At 42.3% G+C, this 20,534-nt stretch overlaps 1 protein-coding gene across 2 annotated transcripts; it reads left to right on the forward strand.

The window, feature by feature from the left end:
• Nucleotides 1-974: 974 nt before the first annotated feature.
• On the forward strand, nucleotides 975-18,518 carry IRF6 (interferon regulatory factor 6). 2 transcript variants are annotated; one of them, XM_081299519.1, is made up of 9 exons: nucleotides 975-1,112; nucleotides 4,910-5,004; nucleotides 5,537-5,713; nucleotides 9,685-9,889; nucleotides 10,911-11,039; nucleotides 13,212-13,370; nucleotides 14,375-14,767; nucleotides 16,221-16,339; nucleotides 17,151-18,518. In XM_081299519.1, exons 3-9 carry the CDS (start codon nucleotides 5,540-5,542, stop codon nucleotides 17,373-17,375), a joined length of 1,404 nt encoding a protein of 467 aa, XP_081155645.1. In that variant the 5' UTR covers nucleotides 975-1,112; nucleotides 4,910-5,004; nucleotides 5,537-5,539; the 3' UTR covers nucleotides 17,376-18,518. The 2 variants fall into 2 exon arrangements, with proteins under 2 accessions (XP_081155645.1, XP_081155646.1); XM_081299520.1 differs by lacking the exon at nucleotides 975-1,112 and adding an exon at nucleotides 4,611-4,718.
• The last annotated feature ends 2,016 nt before the right edge of the window (nucleotides 18,519-20,534 follow it).

The raw sequence follows: 20,534 nt of genomic DNA on the forward strand, positions 1-20,534 counted from the left end.
TTTGGAGGTGGGGCACAATTCAATCCATAACACCACTCCTCTAGTTTCCCCCTCATTACTTTCAACTCCCAAACCTAAGTACCCGGTCCCCGACCCATCTCACCTGTGACAGAGCAGTGCTTGAGAATGGGAGTTTGTGCATTTGCTGGTATACAACTGCCAGTAAGCATGTGATCTATAAGGATGGGGAAGGTGAGGAAATGCTCATTAAGCAAATGGGACTTGGATTTCAAGTAATAACAAAAGATGACTCTTATTCTGTGAGGCACTGTCTATAAGGTATTTTTTAAAAATTCTTACCCCAATAATAATTACAAGTACTTAACATAGCACTTGATAAGTGCCAGGTATGTTCCAAGCACTTTATATACAGTAATTTGAATTCCCACAACATCCCTATGAGGAGGTACCATTATTAACCTAATTCTACAAATAAGAAATTGAGGCCCACAGAGCTTCTGAAACTTCTGTGAATCTGTAGTATCTGATGGAGTTGGGGCTGGAACCTCAATAGTTGGCACCAGAGACTATGCTTTTAATCATTACCTGATAGTGATTAGAAAAGGCAGGAATTATTGTTCTAATTGACTATATGAGGAAACTGAAACCAAGAGACTAACTTATCCAGGGTCACATGGGTAAGAAGGCAGATTTCCAGGCTAGAAGGCACTGGACAGGACCTAGTGTTAGAGTCCTTTCCCCATAGCCAACTCCATGAGTAGTAGGGCCAATCTCAAAACCCTTATTTGGGTTTAACTGTCTGCATACCTCTGGGTAATTATGGGGCATGAAAGTGGGGAGGTACTCTCTCAACTTAGATTTGACCTCCCAGTGGTTTCCTGTTCCCACGACCACTATATCCCCGAGGCATAAGGGCGAGGCTTAAGTCTGCGACTTTTCTAAGCTCAGGTTAGAAACTGGGAGTGGGCTGGAGAAGAGGCTGGGAGGGGTGGATAGCACAGGAACTCAAGAGTATCATATTTCTCACACGCAGCCAATCCCGAACGTCGGAGGGCGTGGCCACACCTGGAAGGCGTGGCCAGACTGCGGAGGGGGCTGTGGCGTTCTGGGGCGAGGCGCTGACGTGAGCTCCGCTCACCTGGGCTGGGCAGGTAAGGGCTGGTGTGCGACTCTGGGAGGAACCCTCAGTCCCCACTTGCGCAGATCCAGGAGTCACTGGGCCAGGCCGTCGAGGGTCACAGTGGCTAAGGGTGATCTTATTGCGGACTTGATTCGGAGGGACATCAGCTTCGGGTAGCCAACTGAAGAAAGGTGGGGACGCCAACTTCTGGAGACAACCTAGATCGAGGGGAGACACCTCCGTGGGTGGAGAAGGGCTCCATTACAGTGTGTGTGGGTGGGAGAGCCTGCTTTGATACCCACTGGGGCTGAGTGCATGTCGCCCTCCTCTAGGTAACTTTGGGGTCCTAGTTCCTCAGCGCTGGGCCCCTCCCGCTTCCCTCCTGCGGAAATGGAATTCGCTGCTCTTGGCCCCCTCCTACTCACCTCACCATCGGATCGCGCCAAGGTGCCCCCACCCCCACTCCCCTTCTGTATTAACTAACTTGGTCACTGGCCCCAGGGTCCTAGAGGGAACTTCCCAGGTGCTCTGGCCCTAGGTCCTGGTGGGTGTTTTGGGAAATTGGGAAGGAGGAAGACAAGGAACTTTGGCCGGTTTGTTTTCCTTTCCTTAGTTTGTTTAGCACAGTCAGGCCTCTGCCCTGGGCCTGGGAGACACCCTTGGATTTCCAAGTAGCTAAACTAGGTGTTGGGGAGGGTGGCGCTAGGCGTGGCCGCTCGAGGTGAGGCCCTCTTTGCCTGAAGGGGCTGGAGGTAGGTGTGGGGAAATGGTGAATGTCTTCCAACCCTGACAGGGAAGGAGGGCTGGGGTGCCACCCTTTATAGAAGCCTACTTTGAGGTTCCTATTCGGTTCTCTTGGTGGATACCAAGAATGGAAGCCCGGGAATGGAGAGGGAGAAGGTGCTTCAACAAGGATTGGAGACCTTCAGGGTTAGATATGTGTATAAAACGTGAGAGTGCCACCAGTATTCTGCATCCCTTTTGTCACCCTCCAACTTTAATCCAGCAGGAAGGAAGGAAGGAAGGTGAATTATGGGTAGAGACCCACACTTTACCCCTGGGGAACTTAGGATGGCATTTCAGTTTCCTTCAGGAGGAAAAAAAACAAGTGGGACTTACTCTAAGATCTGTCTGCAAGAAATGGTGGGTGTATTTTACTATGAGCAAAACTTAATGACAGCCAAATCAGGGCATTGAGGTAACAGCGCCCCTGGAAACTGGCCTGGGCAGGGGCCGGGAAGGTGGTGTCAGTAGTGTTTATAGAGGTCATGCCCCCTGGACCCAGCCCATGAGAGAGGACAGTTAGTGCCCTGGGGAGGATGAAAGAGTCCCTGTTCTGTGTTCACTGTGAGGGGAGTGGATGAGTGGCATCTTTATCTTTGGATGGTTACATACCTGTTTGAGAGAAGGCCTTGAATTTTGCTGTGATGGCAGATGGAGATACCAGGGCTGATTTTAATTAGGTAAGTTTGAGTGGTGAGAGGCTTTAGGAAGAGCACTCTGATTTAAGTGTGTTTGAGAATGGGTGTCATCCACTCACTTTGTTGTTCCTTCAGGGAGGCTTTGTTGTTGTTTTGGTTTGTTCTCTTAGTGTGTAGAAGAAGATAGGAGGGTCTTGGAATGTATGTAGGGTGCAGTAGCTAGCTAGATTTGGTACAGCTCACTCTGACTTAGGAGTGTTGGTTCTGGGCTCAACCAATACCATATAATGCACACAATTTTTGGTGCCTCAGTTAATGCAGCTTTAAAATGGGAATAATACCACCTCTAGGATCCTGAAGATAAAAGCAGACATATTAAGTAAAAGTACATGTAAAACTGAAAGTCTTATGCAGGTATGAAGGATTGATATCATCTTTTATAAGAAATAGTATGGTCCTGTGGTTAAAAAAAAAAAAAAAAACTACTGGAAGTTAAAAAAAATGGAAACATGTCAATATAGGGAAATGTAAATGATATAGGAAAATATAAAAAATACCCATAATCCATCACAAGGTAACATTATAAAACTCATATTGCATTGGTATATTTTCCCTTTTTCACTTCTGTGTGTATGTGCATTTGTATAATAGTATGTTATGTTAAAAAGTGGAAGTACTACATATAATCAGTGTTGTATGCTGCTCCCCTCCCAATTTCAAATTGTAAAACTTTCTCCAAATTCCATAAAAGTTCTTCCGACACCCTTTATTAATGGCTGTTTGATATTGCAGCCTGAATATGAAACTTAGCCACTTCTGACTCTTGGGCATTTTGGTTGTTTTCAATTTTCTCTCTCTGCCTATTTGGAGAGTCTCAGTTATTAGATGGCAGGTGAGGGGGGGGGGATCTTGGCTGACTTTCAGAAGGTGGAGAGGATTGGCAGTGAGGTAGGTCGGGCACACAGGAGGGCAGGTTGGGACTCTTTCCCATGAGCTGAGGTGGGGTTGTTCAGGTATAGTCCCATCTGGGGAGAACACTGAGAACCCAAGCTCTAGATCTTCATCACTGATCTCTATGGGTGGCTGCTCCTCCTTCCCCATCCTAGTTGCAGCTCCTTATCATGGTTGTATTACCTCATTTTTTTTCTTCATGGACTATGGATCAACTACAATAAGATCAGTTAAGAGGTAAATTTCATGTGTCTGACAGGCTCTGACACAGGTCTTACCAGTAGTGCAATAGAAATTCTCAAAAGCCCCTTACTAGGTTGATTGGTTTCTGGTCCATTTCTCTGTTCTCTTTTTCCTCCCTTTGCTCTATTCTCCTTTTGGTAGGGCTGTGACTGGGAGGAGAAGGTAAAACTTGCCCTTGGAAGAAAATGCATTCCCTCCTGATTATAAGGAGTACATGTATTCCATGGTTTAATGGACTTGCATGCTGCCCTTCAAAATACCCTAAACCAAGGTGAGGAATGGGGGCCCTTGAATACTGTTTGCCAAGCTCACTTGCCCACTGTGAGCCATGCTCCCTGGGGGAAGGTTTCAGGTGCTGGACTCCATAATTGGGTCAGAAGGCTCAGATGAGAGCAGTTCCTACCTTGCTCTTAAAGTGCCAGAGGCTGAGTTGGGTTTGGGTTCTTCGAATTTATTAGGAATCTGGCTGGGGAGGAAAGTAGGATTAGGGTCACTCCTTGGCCAGGCTTGTCTGAGTGGGAGAGTTCAGCTGACTTACCTAGTTTGGTTTCAAAACTGTGATCTAGCTAGGGATCTTTCTGGGTGTGAATGTCATCACTTCTTTTTAGCTATTGTCGGGGCTTGAACAGTTCCAGTGTGGATTTTCTCAAAAATGGACATCTGATGAAAACATTGGGCTTCAGTGTTTAATAACTAACACAGTGCTTGGCACACAGTAGTGGATGAACAAATATTTGTTGAATGACGTTGTTGTTCCAGGCCTCCATTTCTTAAGTAAAAGCAAAATAAAAACATCAAAAAGTCCAAACATAACATCGCAGGCAAACAATTCTCCAGTGACTACCTTTTTCTTTGGGCACCTGATCCAGGCAGGCCTTTGTTTTCTGCTGAGTGCCGGCTGCACAGTTGGTTATCTGCTGTGCCCATGTATTTTTATGAGAATCAATTGCAGACTTTACCCAGGCTGGCGCCTCTAACTAATCGACTCACTCCAGCCTCTGTGGGGAGATAAACAGACCCAGGTGAGGAGGCTGTGCTAACTGTGCAGGGCTTGTCTTATGTCTGTTTCTTGTAGGTTAAAGTTAGGAACTGTGGTATTTGATTATTGTAAGGGCTTCTGAGCTTTACCAGTCTGTTTTGGAGAAGTGTTCTCAGAGGCTTTGTCTTTACTGTTCCTGAACATTCTCCTAGAGACTGCTTTTTCTTGGTACAGAATCTTTGTGTGGTCAAGAGAAAGAAAAGCCGACTCAGCCCAGCTCTTCAGAACTCTGTGAATAGACTGCCTGGACAGACTGCCTGCTCACCCATGTAAGTGAGGACTTTGGAATCCAGGATCCGCCCCTCACATACTGTCACCATGATATGGGCTTCTTATTAAACATTCCTACTCATTTTCAGTTGTCTCATTTGAAAAGAGAATGTACTTCTTGCCTTTGTAGTGCTGTTTCCATAGCTTTTTTCTTTCCTTCTCATGAGGAGAGATTGTAAAGAGCAATTGCCCTTCTCTTCCAAAGCCCTTGGTACTTCAGGAAAAACTGTTCCAGCAGGGATGACATCACCTTTTTATTTTTCCGCTTCAGGATTTAAAAAGAAGAAATGTGATCTACTTGCATGATAAGTCTGATTTGGCTAGAGCATGAAGTATAAATGGCTTTGGAATAAGAATCAAAAGAACCTTTTTACCTCTTTCCTACCTGGCACAGTTTATTCCCATATTTAGTTTCTTTACTGTAATCTAGTGAAACTGTAGCTCTAGCATATGGGAATAGTAGCTGGGAAAAGTTCCCAGTGGCTGGCCTAATTTTCCTGCTCTCCCTACTTCTTATCCCCCTACCCCCAGATCATGGCGCTCCATCCCCGCAGAGTCCGGCTGAAGCCCTGGCTGGTGGCCCAGGTGGATAGTGGCCTCTATCCTGGACTCATCTGGTTACACAGAGACTCCAAACGCTTCCAGATTCCCTGGAAACATGCCACACGTCACAGCCCCCAACAAGAGGAAGAAAATACCATTTTTAAGGTAAAGGACTTCTTTACCATATGAGTTAAAAATTCTTCCAGTTCTCAGAACTTTCTGGGTTGGTTTGTTTTTATTTTGTCTGTTTTGGCATGAGGAATACACTAAATCTAAAACTGATGAAACAGATTTATGATGGAAGTACCCAAACTTATCAGGCATAGTACTTCTTGGGGCATGTCTCTTGAAGCCCTGTATTTCCCATTGGTTGAAGGTATTTAATTCATGTTCCAGAGGAGTTGAGGTGGGGTCAGCTAAACTGTAAGTGGTTGTACTGATGTGCTTAGGTCAGCCACTTTTCTTCATTCCTTCAGGGCCCTTGCTTGAAGACAGGTGCTTAGACCTGAGGATGGCTCTTAGACTAGGGCAGAACTTGTATTTAGCACAAGCTAGGGAACCTATTAGGGAATATGGCCTGTAAGATGGGTGTAGAGGGCCTTCAAGACGTTATTCTTTTAATATTAGAATATATTGCCCATATTCATAATGTCTCCTTAAAAGTTAAGAATAACTTTTTAATTCTTTCAAATTTTTAATTCTTTCAATACATTTTCTGTGGTATTGGGATTGAACTTGGGGCCTTGCACATGCAAAGCACACTCTCTTACCACTGAACTACAGCCCTGGCTTAATTATGTTTTTTAAAAATAAAAAATAGCTCTGATATGATAGTCATTTTATTGAACTGAAAATAAGATTTAATCACATAGCATCTTACAAAATTGAAGTGAAACCAAGGGCAGTAGGTTCCATGTAGTTGTACTTCCACGAGATGCACTTCTACTTCAGACCAGCTTCTCCCTGCTGCTCCCTTCCATCTCAGAAGTAGATTTAATTCCTGAAGTCCCAATTCACAGAGAAGCGAGTTTGCCCTTTTCTTCCCTGACTGTGAACTGGAAGGCAGAAGTGTAATCCAGCCCTGACTGTGGGCCTCTCGAGATTGATGTCCTGGCTTCTTGTTGATATTGGATCAGGAAAGGTAGGGTCAGAGCTTACACGAAAGCCATCCTAGTGATATTTCCCCACTGACTGGGTTATGCCAGGTGTAGAGAGGAGAGGCAGAGAGAAAACTGGCCAGTGGGTACTTAGAAGGAATGTAAATGAACACACCTAATGTAGATATAAGTAAAAAAGAGGTGTTAGAGAAAATACTTGCAAAAAACCTCCCAGTTATTGAAGTTGGCATTGAGGAGGGGATTGCCCTGCCCTGGATTTCTGGCCTCCCTGTGGCCTTGGTCTGAAACTGGATTTGCAATTGAAGTGTCCAGTTGGTCATGGGGAAGAGGCTGATTCCTGAATGCCTCACACATGAGGGTGACCTGAATGCCTGGGATTTGAGGAAACTCTGGGGAGTCTGCTTGGCTTTATTTGTATCACTGTATCTGCAGAATGTGAGGGAGGGCCTGGGAGATCAGGAGAAGAGTTAGGGTGCTTTCGCTGAGCCCAAGCTCTGATACGCTTTTAGTAAGACACATGGGTGAGGAACTGGCATGCACTGGGTGCATGTGTCTATGATCTCACTTAATTCTCATGATAACCCCTGAGAGAGGTATTACCTGCATGTTGTAGATGCAGAGGCTGACTCTCTGAGGGTCTGACTAACTTTTCCAAAATCACACAGCCAGAATATGGTGGATCCAGGATTTGAACTCATGTCTTTTGTTCCTCTACCCCCTTCCTACTATAACACTGCCTTTTCTAAGACTTATGGAGAATTGGAGTATCTGGCCTCAAATCATGCTAACATCAACTTTCCCTTCAGCAAGGCAGGTAACCTCAATGGGCTTCAATTTCCCCATAGAATAAATTTGGTATGAAAGCAGTCTTAACTTGCAAGACTCACGTGATTATTGTGGAAATCAAGTGAAAATAAGTTTTGGAATGGATTTGTAAAGCATCATAAAAATAGATTTTCTTCATTTTAGAAAGAGAAATAAATGGTGGGTATGGTGGTACACACCTGTAATTCCAGTGATTCAGGAGGCTGAGACAGGAGGATCGCAAGTTTAAGACCAGCTTCAGCAACTTAGCAAGGTCCTAAACAACTTAGCCAGACCTTGTCTCAAAATTTTATAAAAAGAAATAAGGATCTACACAGAGATCAGAATTTCTCTAAAGCACAACTCAGGATGGGTTTGAACAAGTAATATTTATAAGTCACAAAGATTGTCACATGGTACTTCTTAGGACCACCTTTCTTGATTCTGAAAAGGGTACAGTCTTCTGATGTATTAGACATGGATCCTTAGTGTCATCTGAGTGGGCCAGGAGGATGCTATGTGGTAAGCAGGAAGGTGGGGCTGTGGTTCTGGCTTAGTTTGGCTGTTCTCCATGGAGGGGCAGGGCTTTAGGGAACCACAGAAATTTGCAGGCTTCTGCCAAAATCTGCACAGCCTGAGTTGACTGGGTGGGACCAGAGTGAGCATGAACATGGAGGATCAAACAAACAGAAGGAAAAACATGGGGAGGCAGCAATAGGTACAGCAAGTAACTGCAGATGTGTGTCCCAGACACTAGGGACCAGTGAAGTTGAAATCACCTAGGGGATTTGATGGAATGGAGCAGCAGTTAGGCCCCTAGTTCCTGCTAAGCCACTGAGTTCTTTATCTCTGCCACAAAACAAATGTAGGAACCCAATCTGAAAAGATAGTAAGAGGAAGTGAGTCTGAATTAGAAGAGGAGGAGGAAGATTTTGATTAGCCCTGGAAAGAATCTTCCTCATGACTACCAGGCTCTGTAGGGGGGTGACTGAGGGAGATCAAAAATCTCTAGGATTAGGTAGAAAAATTCAATTTCTGTTTTAGGAAGAAGTCTATGGTCAGAACCAGAGACAGAGAAGTTGGTTTGCACAAGTGACATGCCCTTTCAGCTTGAAAAGTTAATGTGTGCTTCATATGTTGAGTTTTCTCTAATGACATTTCCTTATTCTACATCAGGTGTCACACTCCTGAAGACAGTTCAGAGATGAGAGCATATGTTAGCAACAAGGGAGAGGTATCCAGTGAGTGGAAACTTAAATGCCTGTTAGACCTGGATGGGTTTCTACTACTTGCTTTGTTTCTAAGGAACTTGGTTTATAGGCCAAGCAGCCTGGCTTTTCCTTTTCCTCACTGGGGAGACTACCTTGTTCCCCTTCTCTGGTGATACTGCTACAAGTTCCCCTATTTGAAATCAGAGAGGAAGAGTCAAAGTGGTTTTAGCCCATGCTACCAGCCACTGCCATAGTGATGGCATGAGGTTTCTAGTGCAGGTGGAGTATGAGAATAGGGAAAGATGAGAAGTATGGGTTTATTAGAATTTGCAGCCCTCAGCCAAGTGGGGCAAGCTGACCCCACATAGTATGCTTCCTATCCTCCTAAAGGCTATGGGTTTCTATAGTTCTTTATGTATAAGATTAAAGACTGAAGGGAGGGGACCAGCCAAATTCTTTTTATCTGCCACCCCTCTTTGTTGTACATATTCCTACATAAGCAATCCATAATAAAAATGGTTAAGGAAGAAGAAAAAAGATTTGCTCCAGACTTTTTATTATTTTCAACCCTTCATTGTAGCATCGACATCTTGACAGGTGCTGGTACTAGGCTTGAGATAAGAGTCCTCCTTTCGCGGCTGGGGATGTGGCTCAAGCGGTAGCGCGCTCGCCTGGCATGCGTGCGGCCCGGGTTCGATCCTCAGCACCACATACCAACAAAGATGTTGTGTCCGCCGAGAACTAAAGAATAAATATTAAAAAAAAAAATTAAAAAAAAAAAGAGTCCTCCTTTCAAAGTTAAGTTTGCACATAACTTATTTCCCTTTGGCCCCACCCCTCCTGGCCCTAAGGGCACTGTTGCCTACTGTAATCTGTGTAAAATGGGATAAGACTGTGGGGCACTCACCCAGATGTGTGTGCGTTTGTATGGGAAGGGGTGAGCATATGCTTTGTAGTGGTCCCGGGCGATAGTAGGCACTAACTGCAGTTTCCTGTTCCTCAGGCCTGGGCTGTAGAAACGGGGAAGTACCAGGAAGGGATAGATGACCCTGACCCAGCAAAATGGAAGGCCCAGCTCCGCTGTGCTCTCAACAAGAGCAGGGAATTCAACCTGATGTATGATGGTACCAAGGAGGTGCCTATGAACCCAGTGAAGATATATCAAGTGTGTGACATCCCTCAGCCCCAGGGTTCGATCACTAACCCAGGTAAGGCCCAGGTGCTGGGGAGAAGGTGGGTTATATGCCAGATTGTGGGATGGACTCTTAAAGAGATAGTCAAATTGAAAACAGCCTGGTTTTCAGAGTTTTAGACTGGTAAAACTTGAAAACCTATCCCTAGGAAGGACCCAGAGAGCAAATGGTATATGTTCAGTAATGTCTTCTTGCTCACATAGGGGAAATGGTTATTGCCTGCATTGTTAGAGCATGAGAAGTACAGTATAGAGTTCTGCTGTAAAAATAGCCTCTCCTGGGACTCGAGAGGCCAGGTTGTTTTATAGGAGGAGGAATTAGAGCCTAGAAGTTTTGAGATCTAAACTTCTTTTTATCACTTGACCTGTTGTGGGACTTGAATCAAGTCATTGGGCCTCTTCAGCTCTAAAATGCAGGATCTCATCTTTCTTGCCTATTTCAAGGGCTATTGTAAGAATTAATTGACAAGACATGTAAAAGCTATTTAGTTCTTTAGAAATGTTGGGTGAGCGATCATTTAATTTGTAGGATACTTTTGCTAAGAGAATTTACTCAATTCTTAGTGAATAGTGAAAGCCAGATAATTTAGACATGTATTCCAGTGAATCCAGGGAGGCCCTGCCATAAGATAAGAGTCTCTGCCTCATGAGAAGCTCAGAAGGGTGGAGCTCAACGAAGACTTGCCAAATAAAAATTTACTTTGCAGAGTTCTTAAAAGAGGTGCCTGAGTATAGAAATTTAGTAATAGCAATACTAATGTACAGAGATTAAAGTTTAAGAGAAGGGAATGGAGTCTGCAGCTTCTGGATTGGGGAGGAGAGAAGAACATATATTAGGACCCATAGGAAGATTTGGAACTGGGAGTTAGTATACCCTAGGTTCCCATTTTTTTTTTTTTAAAAGCTAGGGCATTGAGAATGCATACTAATCCTGGGGAGACTCTGTGCTAGTAGTCCCTTGCTTAGGTGATGGGTCAGCTGCAGCGATGATAGTTCAACTTGAAGCACTAACTTATGGGCATATGTATTATGTGTAGGCTCGACAGGGTCTGCTCCCTGGGATGAGAAGGATAATGATGTGGATGAAGATGATGAAGAAGATGAGCTTGACCAATCTCAGCACCATGTTCCTATCCAGGATACCTTCCCCTTCCTGAACATCAATGGTCAGTGGACTGGTGGGTGGTATAGAGGGATAAGGAGGATGCAAGGATTTTGGCTTTAAACTGCTGACCCCTTGGCTACCATTGCCCTGGGAGTAGTGATTGAACCCTGTGGTCAGACTGCGCTGGTCTGAGAGCAAGGAGTAGTCACAGGCAAAGGAACTTTGCTGGCTCAATTATTCCAGTGCAATGAAGTGGGTTCTAGGCATAAAGGACATCTAATTCAAAGAAATAAAAAACAATTAAACTCATTCCAAATCCCACATGCAAACATCAGTGGTTATAAATTTTACCTGGTTTTTTTTCCCCCAGGGGAAGTGCAGATAACATTTTTATGAATTGTAGGCAAACTGTTCTATCAGTTCCCTTGGTATAAATTCTTTTTTTTTTTTTTTTTAATTTTTTTTAGAGAGAATTTTTAATATTTATTTTTTAGTTATCGGCGGACACAACATCTTTGTTGGTATGTGGTGCTGAGGATCGAACCCGGGTATAAATTCTATGTCACTTCCTTCTACTAGGTAGGGACTACTCTACCTAGGCTATATCATGGGAAACTTGCTGTTTCTATAGCTGTTGATACTAGGCTCTGATGGGATTTATCAGCAAGGAACCTTTCTTTTGTGAACTTTTGAATTCAGCTTCCCAGGAACAATTAGTTGAGAGGTTGGGAGGCCTCTATGTGACTGCACATATTCTGAAGATACTCAAAACACAAGTTGAATTGTTCTTCTGCAATATTTTCATGTCATCTCTCCATTGAAATGCTCTGAGCTAAATGATTCACATCCAGTTCAGCTATTTGCCATATTTTTAGTACCACCTGTATGTCATGAGTCACTTCAAATAACTTGTGCCACCTAAAAAAACTTAGTATATCAAGATGTTTTCTTTAGGATTTGGGGGTCTCTATCCTTGAGAACCAGGAATGACACTTATTGTCTGTCCAGTGTCCCTCCTTCACTTATCCTGCCATTTAGATATTTGTAACCAAGTGATGAATAAATAAAAATTCTGTGGAATTTACTTCTAGGTTAGTATTGCCATGTGCTATATTCTCACTTAGAGAAATTTTAAGATCTGGACATCTGGAAATGCAGATGTTTTCCCAAATTCTTGGCTGACTTATTCTGTTCTTCTCACCCTTTAAAAGTATGAACCAGTTACTCCAGGATCCTGATTTCCTATCTCTGCTCATATTTTATTAAAGTTAACATGTGTCCTTATGTTTTGAGCTGCCTTGGATTATTTTTGGAAAGGTGTGGACTATATATTATAAACAAAAATGTCAATTGGATACATAGATTTAACTATACTTGAACAAAGAGGGTCAAAGAAACATTAACCTCTGTGATTTCAGAGCTGTTGGGGCAGAGGAAGAAGAATTATTGAAGAATAGATGCCTAAGAGGTGAGGCTAGGAAGAGGAATCTGTAGACTTTGGAGCAAGCCAACTTTGACAGTAACAGGGAAATAGGATTAGGCTTTTTACTCTTCTTTAAAAGACTAAATTGAGTATATTTGAATGAATAATATGTTCACATGGATTAAAATTCATAATCGTACAATAATCAATTAAAGTTTTCTTCCATTCTTTCCCTGAACTTTCCAATTCTTTCCCTGGAAAAGACAAATCTATATTCTTGAGTATCCTTCCAGACCCTTTTTAAAATATATTTTTAAATTTTTAATTTGTTCTTTTTAGTCTTCCAGACATTTTATACATGTAAAAATATTTGTTGATTTTAATAGAATTTCTATATATTAATATTTACTCAAAGATAATCGGCTAATTCAATTGAGTTCACTTTATGGAAGACAACTAGCTTCTACGTAATTGCTGAGGCCAAACTTTGTTGCAAAGCATCTCACACTCATGCCTTTTCTAATGTAATGCTTCCCTTCCCCAAGATAAATCACTTGTTTCTGTTAATTTTTGCAAATATAAGTTTTTAAAACTATGAGTTTATGGGGTAAATAATATGATTAGGAAGGAGGTGTTGGGGAATCTTATTTTGTATTGTCAGTTATGGGAATCATCGGGGTGGGAAATCACACTAGATCATGTTTCAGTGTTTGATTCTTGTCTTTGGGTCTTGTTAATTCTTAGATCCTCAGAGTGGGTGATGTTCTTGTGTGCTACTCTTTCCTGTTCACCCACATCCTTCTGTTCTAGGTTCTCCCATGGCACCAGCTAGTGTGGGCAACTGTAGTGTGGGCAACTGCAGCCCTGAAGCAGTATGGCCCAAAACAGAACCTTTGGAGATGGAAGTGCCTCAGGCACCTATTCAGCCTTTCTATAGCTCTCCAGAGCTGTGGATCAGCTCTCTCCCAAGTAAGTGAGCACTGATCTTTCTGGGTCTTCATCTCTTACAATAATCCCTTCTTATTGCACTTTCTGCTTCCATTTCTTTGGAATGTGTGGAGTAGCTGCCTGCCCCACGAGTGCCCTATTTCCTGACTGTCAGATGAGTCACTAGGGAAGTAAAGAAACAGTGACCCATGCCTCGTTGCTCATGGGGATGTTCTGATTGGTTATATAGCTTCAGGTTACTCACCTCTTAGGTGGGTAGGAGGCCTGAGTTTATTAGTCAAGGGGATTTGTGGAAGGAAAAAAAAAAAAAAACAACAGCTGTGGGATAGGGAGGTTAATAGCCATGGATATGGTCAAGGAGGTTCTTGATTTAGAAGAGCTTTAGGGGTCTTTCTGAATTTGGTACAAATTTATCTTAAAGAAGAATCTACACCATTACCCTGATCTCCCTTTCATACTATGCTTTGGTGTGAGAGCGAATATTTTGTCCAAGAGTCTAAGTAGCTTTGATAAAGCCTATTGGGTTCAATGAAGACTTGGCAAATAAAAATTTACTTTTCAGAGAACTGTGCTTATGGTGTATATTAGAATAGATCCAGTATGTGCTCACATGTGTGATTTCCAGAAAGATGGCTAAGTATTTCTTTTTGTTCCTCTGGCTTCTTTGTGCCAAAAATTAGACACAAATCAGACACCTTACTTTTTAGCTCCTTCCAATACTTATTGGTGTGGACAGTTGATCAATGAATATGGAACACCAGGTCTCAGCACTTTGGTGAAATTATAGTCCTTAGGATGTGGTAACTGACCAGATGGGCCTCAAATGCTTTGCTTCAAGGCAACTTTTTGTGTGAATATTCCTGGGATATGTTGATGTTTCCCTTTATTGCAGGAAGGATAACTCTGGCAGTGGCCTTTCTGAATTCCAGTTGAAAGGTGGCTTGATAATGATGGACTTGCATGAGTCTTAGGGACAGACAGGCAGAGAAGTGGAGCAGAACTCACTGTCATGTCTCACCTTGCAGTGACTGACCTGGACATCAAGTTTCAGTACCGTGGGAAGGAATATGGGCAGACCATGACAGTGAGCAACCCTCAGGGTTGTCGGCTCTTTTATGGGGACCTGGGTCCCATGCCTGACCAGGAGGAGCTCTTTGGTCCTGTCAGTCTGGAGCAGGTCAAATTCCCAGGTCCAGAGCATATCACCAATGAGAGGCAGAAGCTCTTCACCAGCAAGCTACTAGACGTCATGGACAGAGGTCTGATCCTGGAGGTCAGCGGTCATGCCATTTATGCCATTAGGCTGTGCCAGTGCAAGGTGTACTGGTCTGGGCCATGTGCCCCATCACTTGTTGCCCCCAACCTGATTGAGAGACAAAAGAAGGTCAAGCTATTTTGTTTGGAAACATTCCTGAGTGGTGAGTCTTTTTTCACAAGTTTGATGGTGGGAATTGCTCCTGGAAGTTTAATCTTCCTCCATCCTTCCTTTTTTTCTCCCTCCTTTCCTGGCTTAGCAGTGATCTTAACCAAAAAAATTTCTTCTGCTGGAGGTCAGGGAAAAGAGAACCTAGATTCTGAAGATGAAAGTGACCTAAGCATGAGGAAAGGAGTTCCACTAGAAGGCAAAAATATATGGAAACTATTTCTAGAATGATTGTGGCTCCTTCAGTGGCAGGAGGAAGACAGTATTATTGTTAATCCCTGAATGTTATTAGCTTATATTTAACTTTAGAAGGTGGTCTTGTTCATCCTGTTCAGAAAAACATACTTTTTTTTTTTTTGAGAAATATTCGATGAATCGAAGCAGATAATTTTAGGAAGATTATTAAGATGTGAATTTCACAATGTGGTTTGAACCCCAAGACTAGATCAACTACATCTAATAGAAGAACCCTCTGAAATGATGGGGATGTTTTCCAGTATGGTAGCCTGGTAACTGCTAGCCACATGTGACCATTGAGCATGTAAGTGTGACTAATGTGGCGAAGGGACTCTTTCCTTTCCTTTCCTTTTTTCTTTTTTTTCTAAGAGAGAGAGAGAGAGAGAGTTTTTTTTTTAATATTTATTTTTCAGTTTTTGGTGGACACATCTTTATTTTATTTTTATGTGGTGCTGAGGATTGAACCCAGCGCCCCGCGCATACCAGGCTAGCGCATTACTGCTTGAGCCACATCCCCAGCCATCCCCCGCTTTTTTTTTTTTTTTTTTTTTGGTACCAGAGACGGATCCCAAGGGCACCTATCCACAGAGCCACATTTCCAGCCCTTTTTATTTTTTTATAAGAACATCAATGACTTTATTTTTATTTATTTATTTATGGTACTGGAGATTGAACTCGGGGGCACTCAACCGCTGAGCCACATCTCCAGCCCTATTTTGTATTTTAGAGACAGGGTCTCCCTGAGTTGCTTAGTGCCTCCCTTTTTTGCTGAGGCTGGTTTTTGAACTCACAATCCTCCTGCCTCAGCCTCCCGAGCTGCTAGGATTATAGGCGTGTGCAATTTATTTATTTTTATATGGTGCTAAGGATGGAAACCAGTGCCTCACATGTGCTAGGCAAGTGCTGTACCACTGAGCCACAATCCCAGCCTTTATTTTTTTATTTTGAGACAGGATTTCACTAAGTTTCTTAGAGCCTTGCTATGTTGCTGAGGCTGACCTCAAACTTATGACCCTCCTACATCAGCCTTCTGAACAGCCGGGATTATAGGCATGTACCACTATTCCTGGCTGTGGGACTATTTACTTTTAATTAATTTAAAATTAATTGCCACATGTAGCAAGTGGCTAAGGGGCAGCATGAAAGATGGTATTTACTGAATGGTTATGGACTGACCTAATATATCAAATTTATTCTTCTATCTTCTGTAGATCTTATTGCCCACCAGAAAGGACAGATAGAGAAGCAGCCACCATTTGAGATATACTTATGCTTTGGGGAAGAATGGCCAGATGGAAAACCTCTGGAAAGGAAACTCATCTTGGTTCAGGTGAGAAAATAAGGGTGTATCAACAGTTCTTTTTGCCAACACATTAGTCCCCAGGTGTGGGTTGAGTCCTGATTGAGTATACATTAGTCTGTGTGAATTTTTATCCCATAAAATAGGGTAGCAGATTCAGACTTTGTACGGTAGAGCCAACCTAGAGAAGGTGAGTTTCTAAAATAGGTGATTGATTTAGTAAAGACCTTATTTTTCATTCTCTTACTGATATTAGAGTCTTATTGAGATCTTTTAAGATATGACTCTTGCTAGCTTTTCTTAGAAAAGCCTTTTGAGTTGTTTTTTAAGAAGGTAACCTTATTCTAGGAGTGGCAGCAAGGCCCCTTGGGGTTGTGCAGTGAAGCTGGCAATAGATGGCATTTGGTCTTGCTAAGTAAGCAGCCATTTATTTAGGCATTTGATGTGATGCTACATGTACATTCTCTACTTTCAACTGAACCAACTTCTACAGTGAAACTTGGCAGATCATCTGGAGAGATGAAGGTATATCCTATATCTAGACATTACAGTGGTACTTCCTCAAAGACTCCTTGGTTCTTCTACAATCTTGGTCCCTCTTGCTAAAAATACCTCTTCAAGTTGAGCATGGTGGCACATGTGTATAATCCCAGAGAAAGTCAGGGGCCTGAGGCTGGAGGATAGCAAGTTTGAGATAGGCTTCAGTTTGAGACCCCCTCCCCACAAAAAAAATAAAAGGAGGTGGGGGAATTCCTGGGCTCTATCTCCAGTTACCAATAACAAACAAATAAAAAATTACCTTTATCTCACTGGACACTTGTGTGCTTTGTGTCCTGAACAGGTCATTCCTGTGGTAGCTCGGATGATCTACGAGATGTTTTCTGGTGATTTCACACGATCCTTTGACAGTGGCAGTGTTCGCCTGCAGATCTCAACTCCAGACATCAAAGATAACATTGTTGCTCAGCTGAAGCAGCTTTATCGCATCCTTCAAACCCAAGAAAGCTGGCAGCCCATGCAGCCCACCCCCAACATGCAACTTCCCCCTGCTTTGCCTTCCCAGTAATCTTGAATGCAATCTTCTCCCTCTATTTTTTTTACAACATTGTACATATGTTTTTGTGATTTTTGAAAAATATTCAGATTTAACCAGCTTTTAAACCTTTTTCTTTTAATAATGTTAGAATTCTCTGACTTTTAAAATATACCTAGATTTTAAAGTTGATTTAATTTATGAAAAAAAATCACTCCTCAAATTTCCTTTTCTTTTTAAAAACATCAGATGGTAGAAGGAAATTTAGTCTGGGAGTTTGGACACCAATGTTCCAGCTGCAGCTTTGCTTCCAATGTGACCTTGAACAATTCATTTAACTTTTGGGCTTCAAATTTATCACTTGTAAATAAATCAGAATTGGAAGGATGCCCAAAATTATGTTCAGTTTTAAAACTCTGATTCAGGAACTGTATTCTACTTGTGCAAGGCAAAACTGCCTGGATCAGAACCTGTCTGCATTGTTCATGTACCACATTTTTCTTCTTGCTTTCATTAAAGTTCCCTCAAGCACTGATATGTCCAGGATTGAGCTCTGTTTGACCTGTTCTGCTAGTACAGTAAGCTGGCTCCCTGATGGGGAAAGTAAGAGGCTGACTGGTTGCTTAGGAACCAAGCTTGATATCTAAATAGAAATGGGTGCCAAAGTCTGAAAGGCACCTTGCTTGTGGAGTAAAAGTTCATAAATTGAGCTTCTAAAAGGAAGCTGATGACACAGAAAGTCTAGGGATTCTGTGAAAGAATGAGTTGTTAGGTGTTCACCTTGTTACAACTCAGATACCACCTTGTGTGTGAGAGAGATGAGCACATGTGACTCAGTGCTAGATTTCAGAGGCAGGAGCTCTCTTTTTTTTAATTTCTTTTTCTGGGAAAGGCCTATGAATGAGCTGGCCACCTAAGATATATTCCTATGACTGTAAAAGGGCCTGCTCCTGTTTGGAGACTTTTAAAAAGTTTTCTCATCATTTGGATTTTTGATGTTGGAAAAAATGAGGTGTTGGGTGTCCTAAGGCCAGGGTGTAGAAGGGTTGGGCAGCACTCTTCTGGAACAGACTCACCTAGCACAAACCTGCTCATCTTCCTTGCTAGGGGAGGTATCTGGGAGTGAACTATGAAGGTGAGGAGTGGTACAGAACACTGCAACTATATCATGAACTAGTCCTTCTAGTAATCTTTGCTTAGCTCCTGACCCTTCTAAGAAGAAATTATACATGATTTAAACTCTTATCACCTAGTAGAAAACCTAGTTGTGGGCCCCAGTCCTCTTGAATACTGAATCTGGTTGTCTATTTGTGTCAGATCATAGTAAGGAAGCCCATGTGTAGCCTTAAACCCTTAAACTAAACCACCTCCTACTTTTCAAGTAACTGAAAGTTGGGCTAGCTTTATTTAGAGAAATTAAAAGCTCAACTTAATCAAAGGTGACAGTGGTAGTTATTTAAAATGCTTAAGAATCGATTTAGGGTCCTTAAGAGACTTAAGGAATCTGGTATTTTTAAAGCATGTTCAAGAGAAATCTGGGTAAAGACCAAGTGCTCACAAGAAAGAGTTGGGCTTTTAGAGACCATGAATCATGCAAGGAATAAAACCATTGCATTTTTTGGTCATTTGTTGAGTAGCTGAAGTGAGAGATTTGGTTCTGATGTTTGACTGTCTGATCTGTATCTGGGAATGCAAAGTTAAAAAGAACCCATTTTAAGTAAGTTGGGAAGATAACTTTGAATTGGGGGTGGTTGCTCTCCCTTCTTTTGTGGAATGCTACCAGCCAGGCTCCCTATCTAGATGGGAGGCTATATGATGTGAGCTGGTAAAGAATGGTAAATATAGTGTTCTGAAGTGCCAAGAAGGACTGAGCTTTTAGGATGTGATTGCAATGAAAAGTTTATGAATGTGTCAAAGGGATGGATAAATGGTCTCAAGTGATTTTAACTAGATAGCCTGATTTCTTGTTTTAAATCTTCTTTAAGATGCCAAGAAAGTATACCCTGGGATCTCCTCTTACTACCTCCAGTCCTCTTTTTCTGGTTTTGATAGTACCAGATATGTTTCATTTATTGGGGACTCAGTCTGCTGTCTCCATTGCTTGTTACACCAGTTGCTCTGTGGGCATCTTCTACTGTCTTGTCTTCACCTTGTTTAAGCCTGGGAAGGAAGTTAGATGGTCAGTTCTTCCTGTTTTGCACTGTGCACCCCATCACACTAGATTAATTCAAAGTTAAAAAGAAATTGTGAATAGTAAATTGGGAGGAAAAGGATTTGGGTTGGTTCCTTCCCCCTACAATTAGGTCTTTGGTTCTGTGTTCCCATAGCACCCTAAACTTTCTCTTTCAGAATAATCATGTCCCTTGTAATTGTGTATCCTGCTTGACTACAAACTTGTTGAAGGTGAAAATTGTCTTGAACTTTGCTCCCAGCCTTAGAAAAGTGTCTGATACAGTGTGTTCTCAAATATTTTGTTGCTGTAATAAATGAATGAACAAAATAAATTTCCATTTTTGGGATTTACTTCCAGCCACCATGAGAAAATAAAATAAATATGAGAAAGAAAAAGAATCTAAAATTAGAGAACTAGTTCTATCAATTTCTAGTCTCTGCTTCAGATTCCCTTTGTGCTAAAAACCAGTTAGACTGGCAACCCCTACAAGCTGTTCCTCCTTCCATATTGGCCCCATCTTTACTCCGGTGTTATCTCTGAAGTGGTATCTGCAGACTGTGAAAAGAGATCTATGTTCTCATAGTTCCCTATACCTCTAGTATAGGCACCTTACAGCCCATAAATTTGGGTCATTTCCTCAGATACTTTGGTTTTCTCAAGAAAATTTTTCTTCTCATGGCATGGGTCACATCTCTGTCAAATAACACAATTTCTTACTAATAATCTGAATGAAACACCTCTGGATCTTCACTTCTCATTTGGTAGTGGGGATTGAACCCAGGGGTCCTTTACCACCAAAATACACCCCCAGTTATTTTATTTTGTATTTTGGGACAGGATTTGGGAAAGTTGATGAGGCTGAACTTGCCCTTCTCTTGCCTCAACCAGCCTGAGTAGCTAGGGTTACAGGAATATACCACAGCTCCCAGCTTGACATCTCATTTGAAATCATGAAACGGGATTCCTAGGATATGAACTCCATGAAGGTGACCGGTTTTATTTGTCTTGTACAATGCAAT

Source organism: Spermophilus citellus (genome assembly GCF_964194105.1).
Source record: "Spermophilus citellus genome assembly, chromosome: 6".
Classification (NCBI taxonomy): Eukaryota; Metazoa; Chordata; class Mammalia; order Rodentia; family Sciuridae; genus Spermophilus; species Spermophilus citellus.

Coding starts and splice junctions, on each gene's coding strand:
- IRF6 (XM_081299519.1), top strand. CDS start 5,540: ATGGCGCTCCATCCCCGCAGAGTCCGGCTGAAGCCCTGGCTGGTGGCC. Junction 9,890..10,910: donor GGGTTCGATCACTAACCCAG/GTAAGGCCCAGG, acceptor TATTATGTGTAG/GCTCGACAGGGTCTGCTCCC. Junction 16,340..17,150: donor GGAAACTCATCTTGGTTCAG/GTGAGAAAATAA, acceptor TGTCCTGAACAG/GTCATTCCTGTGGTAGCTCG.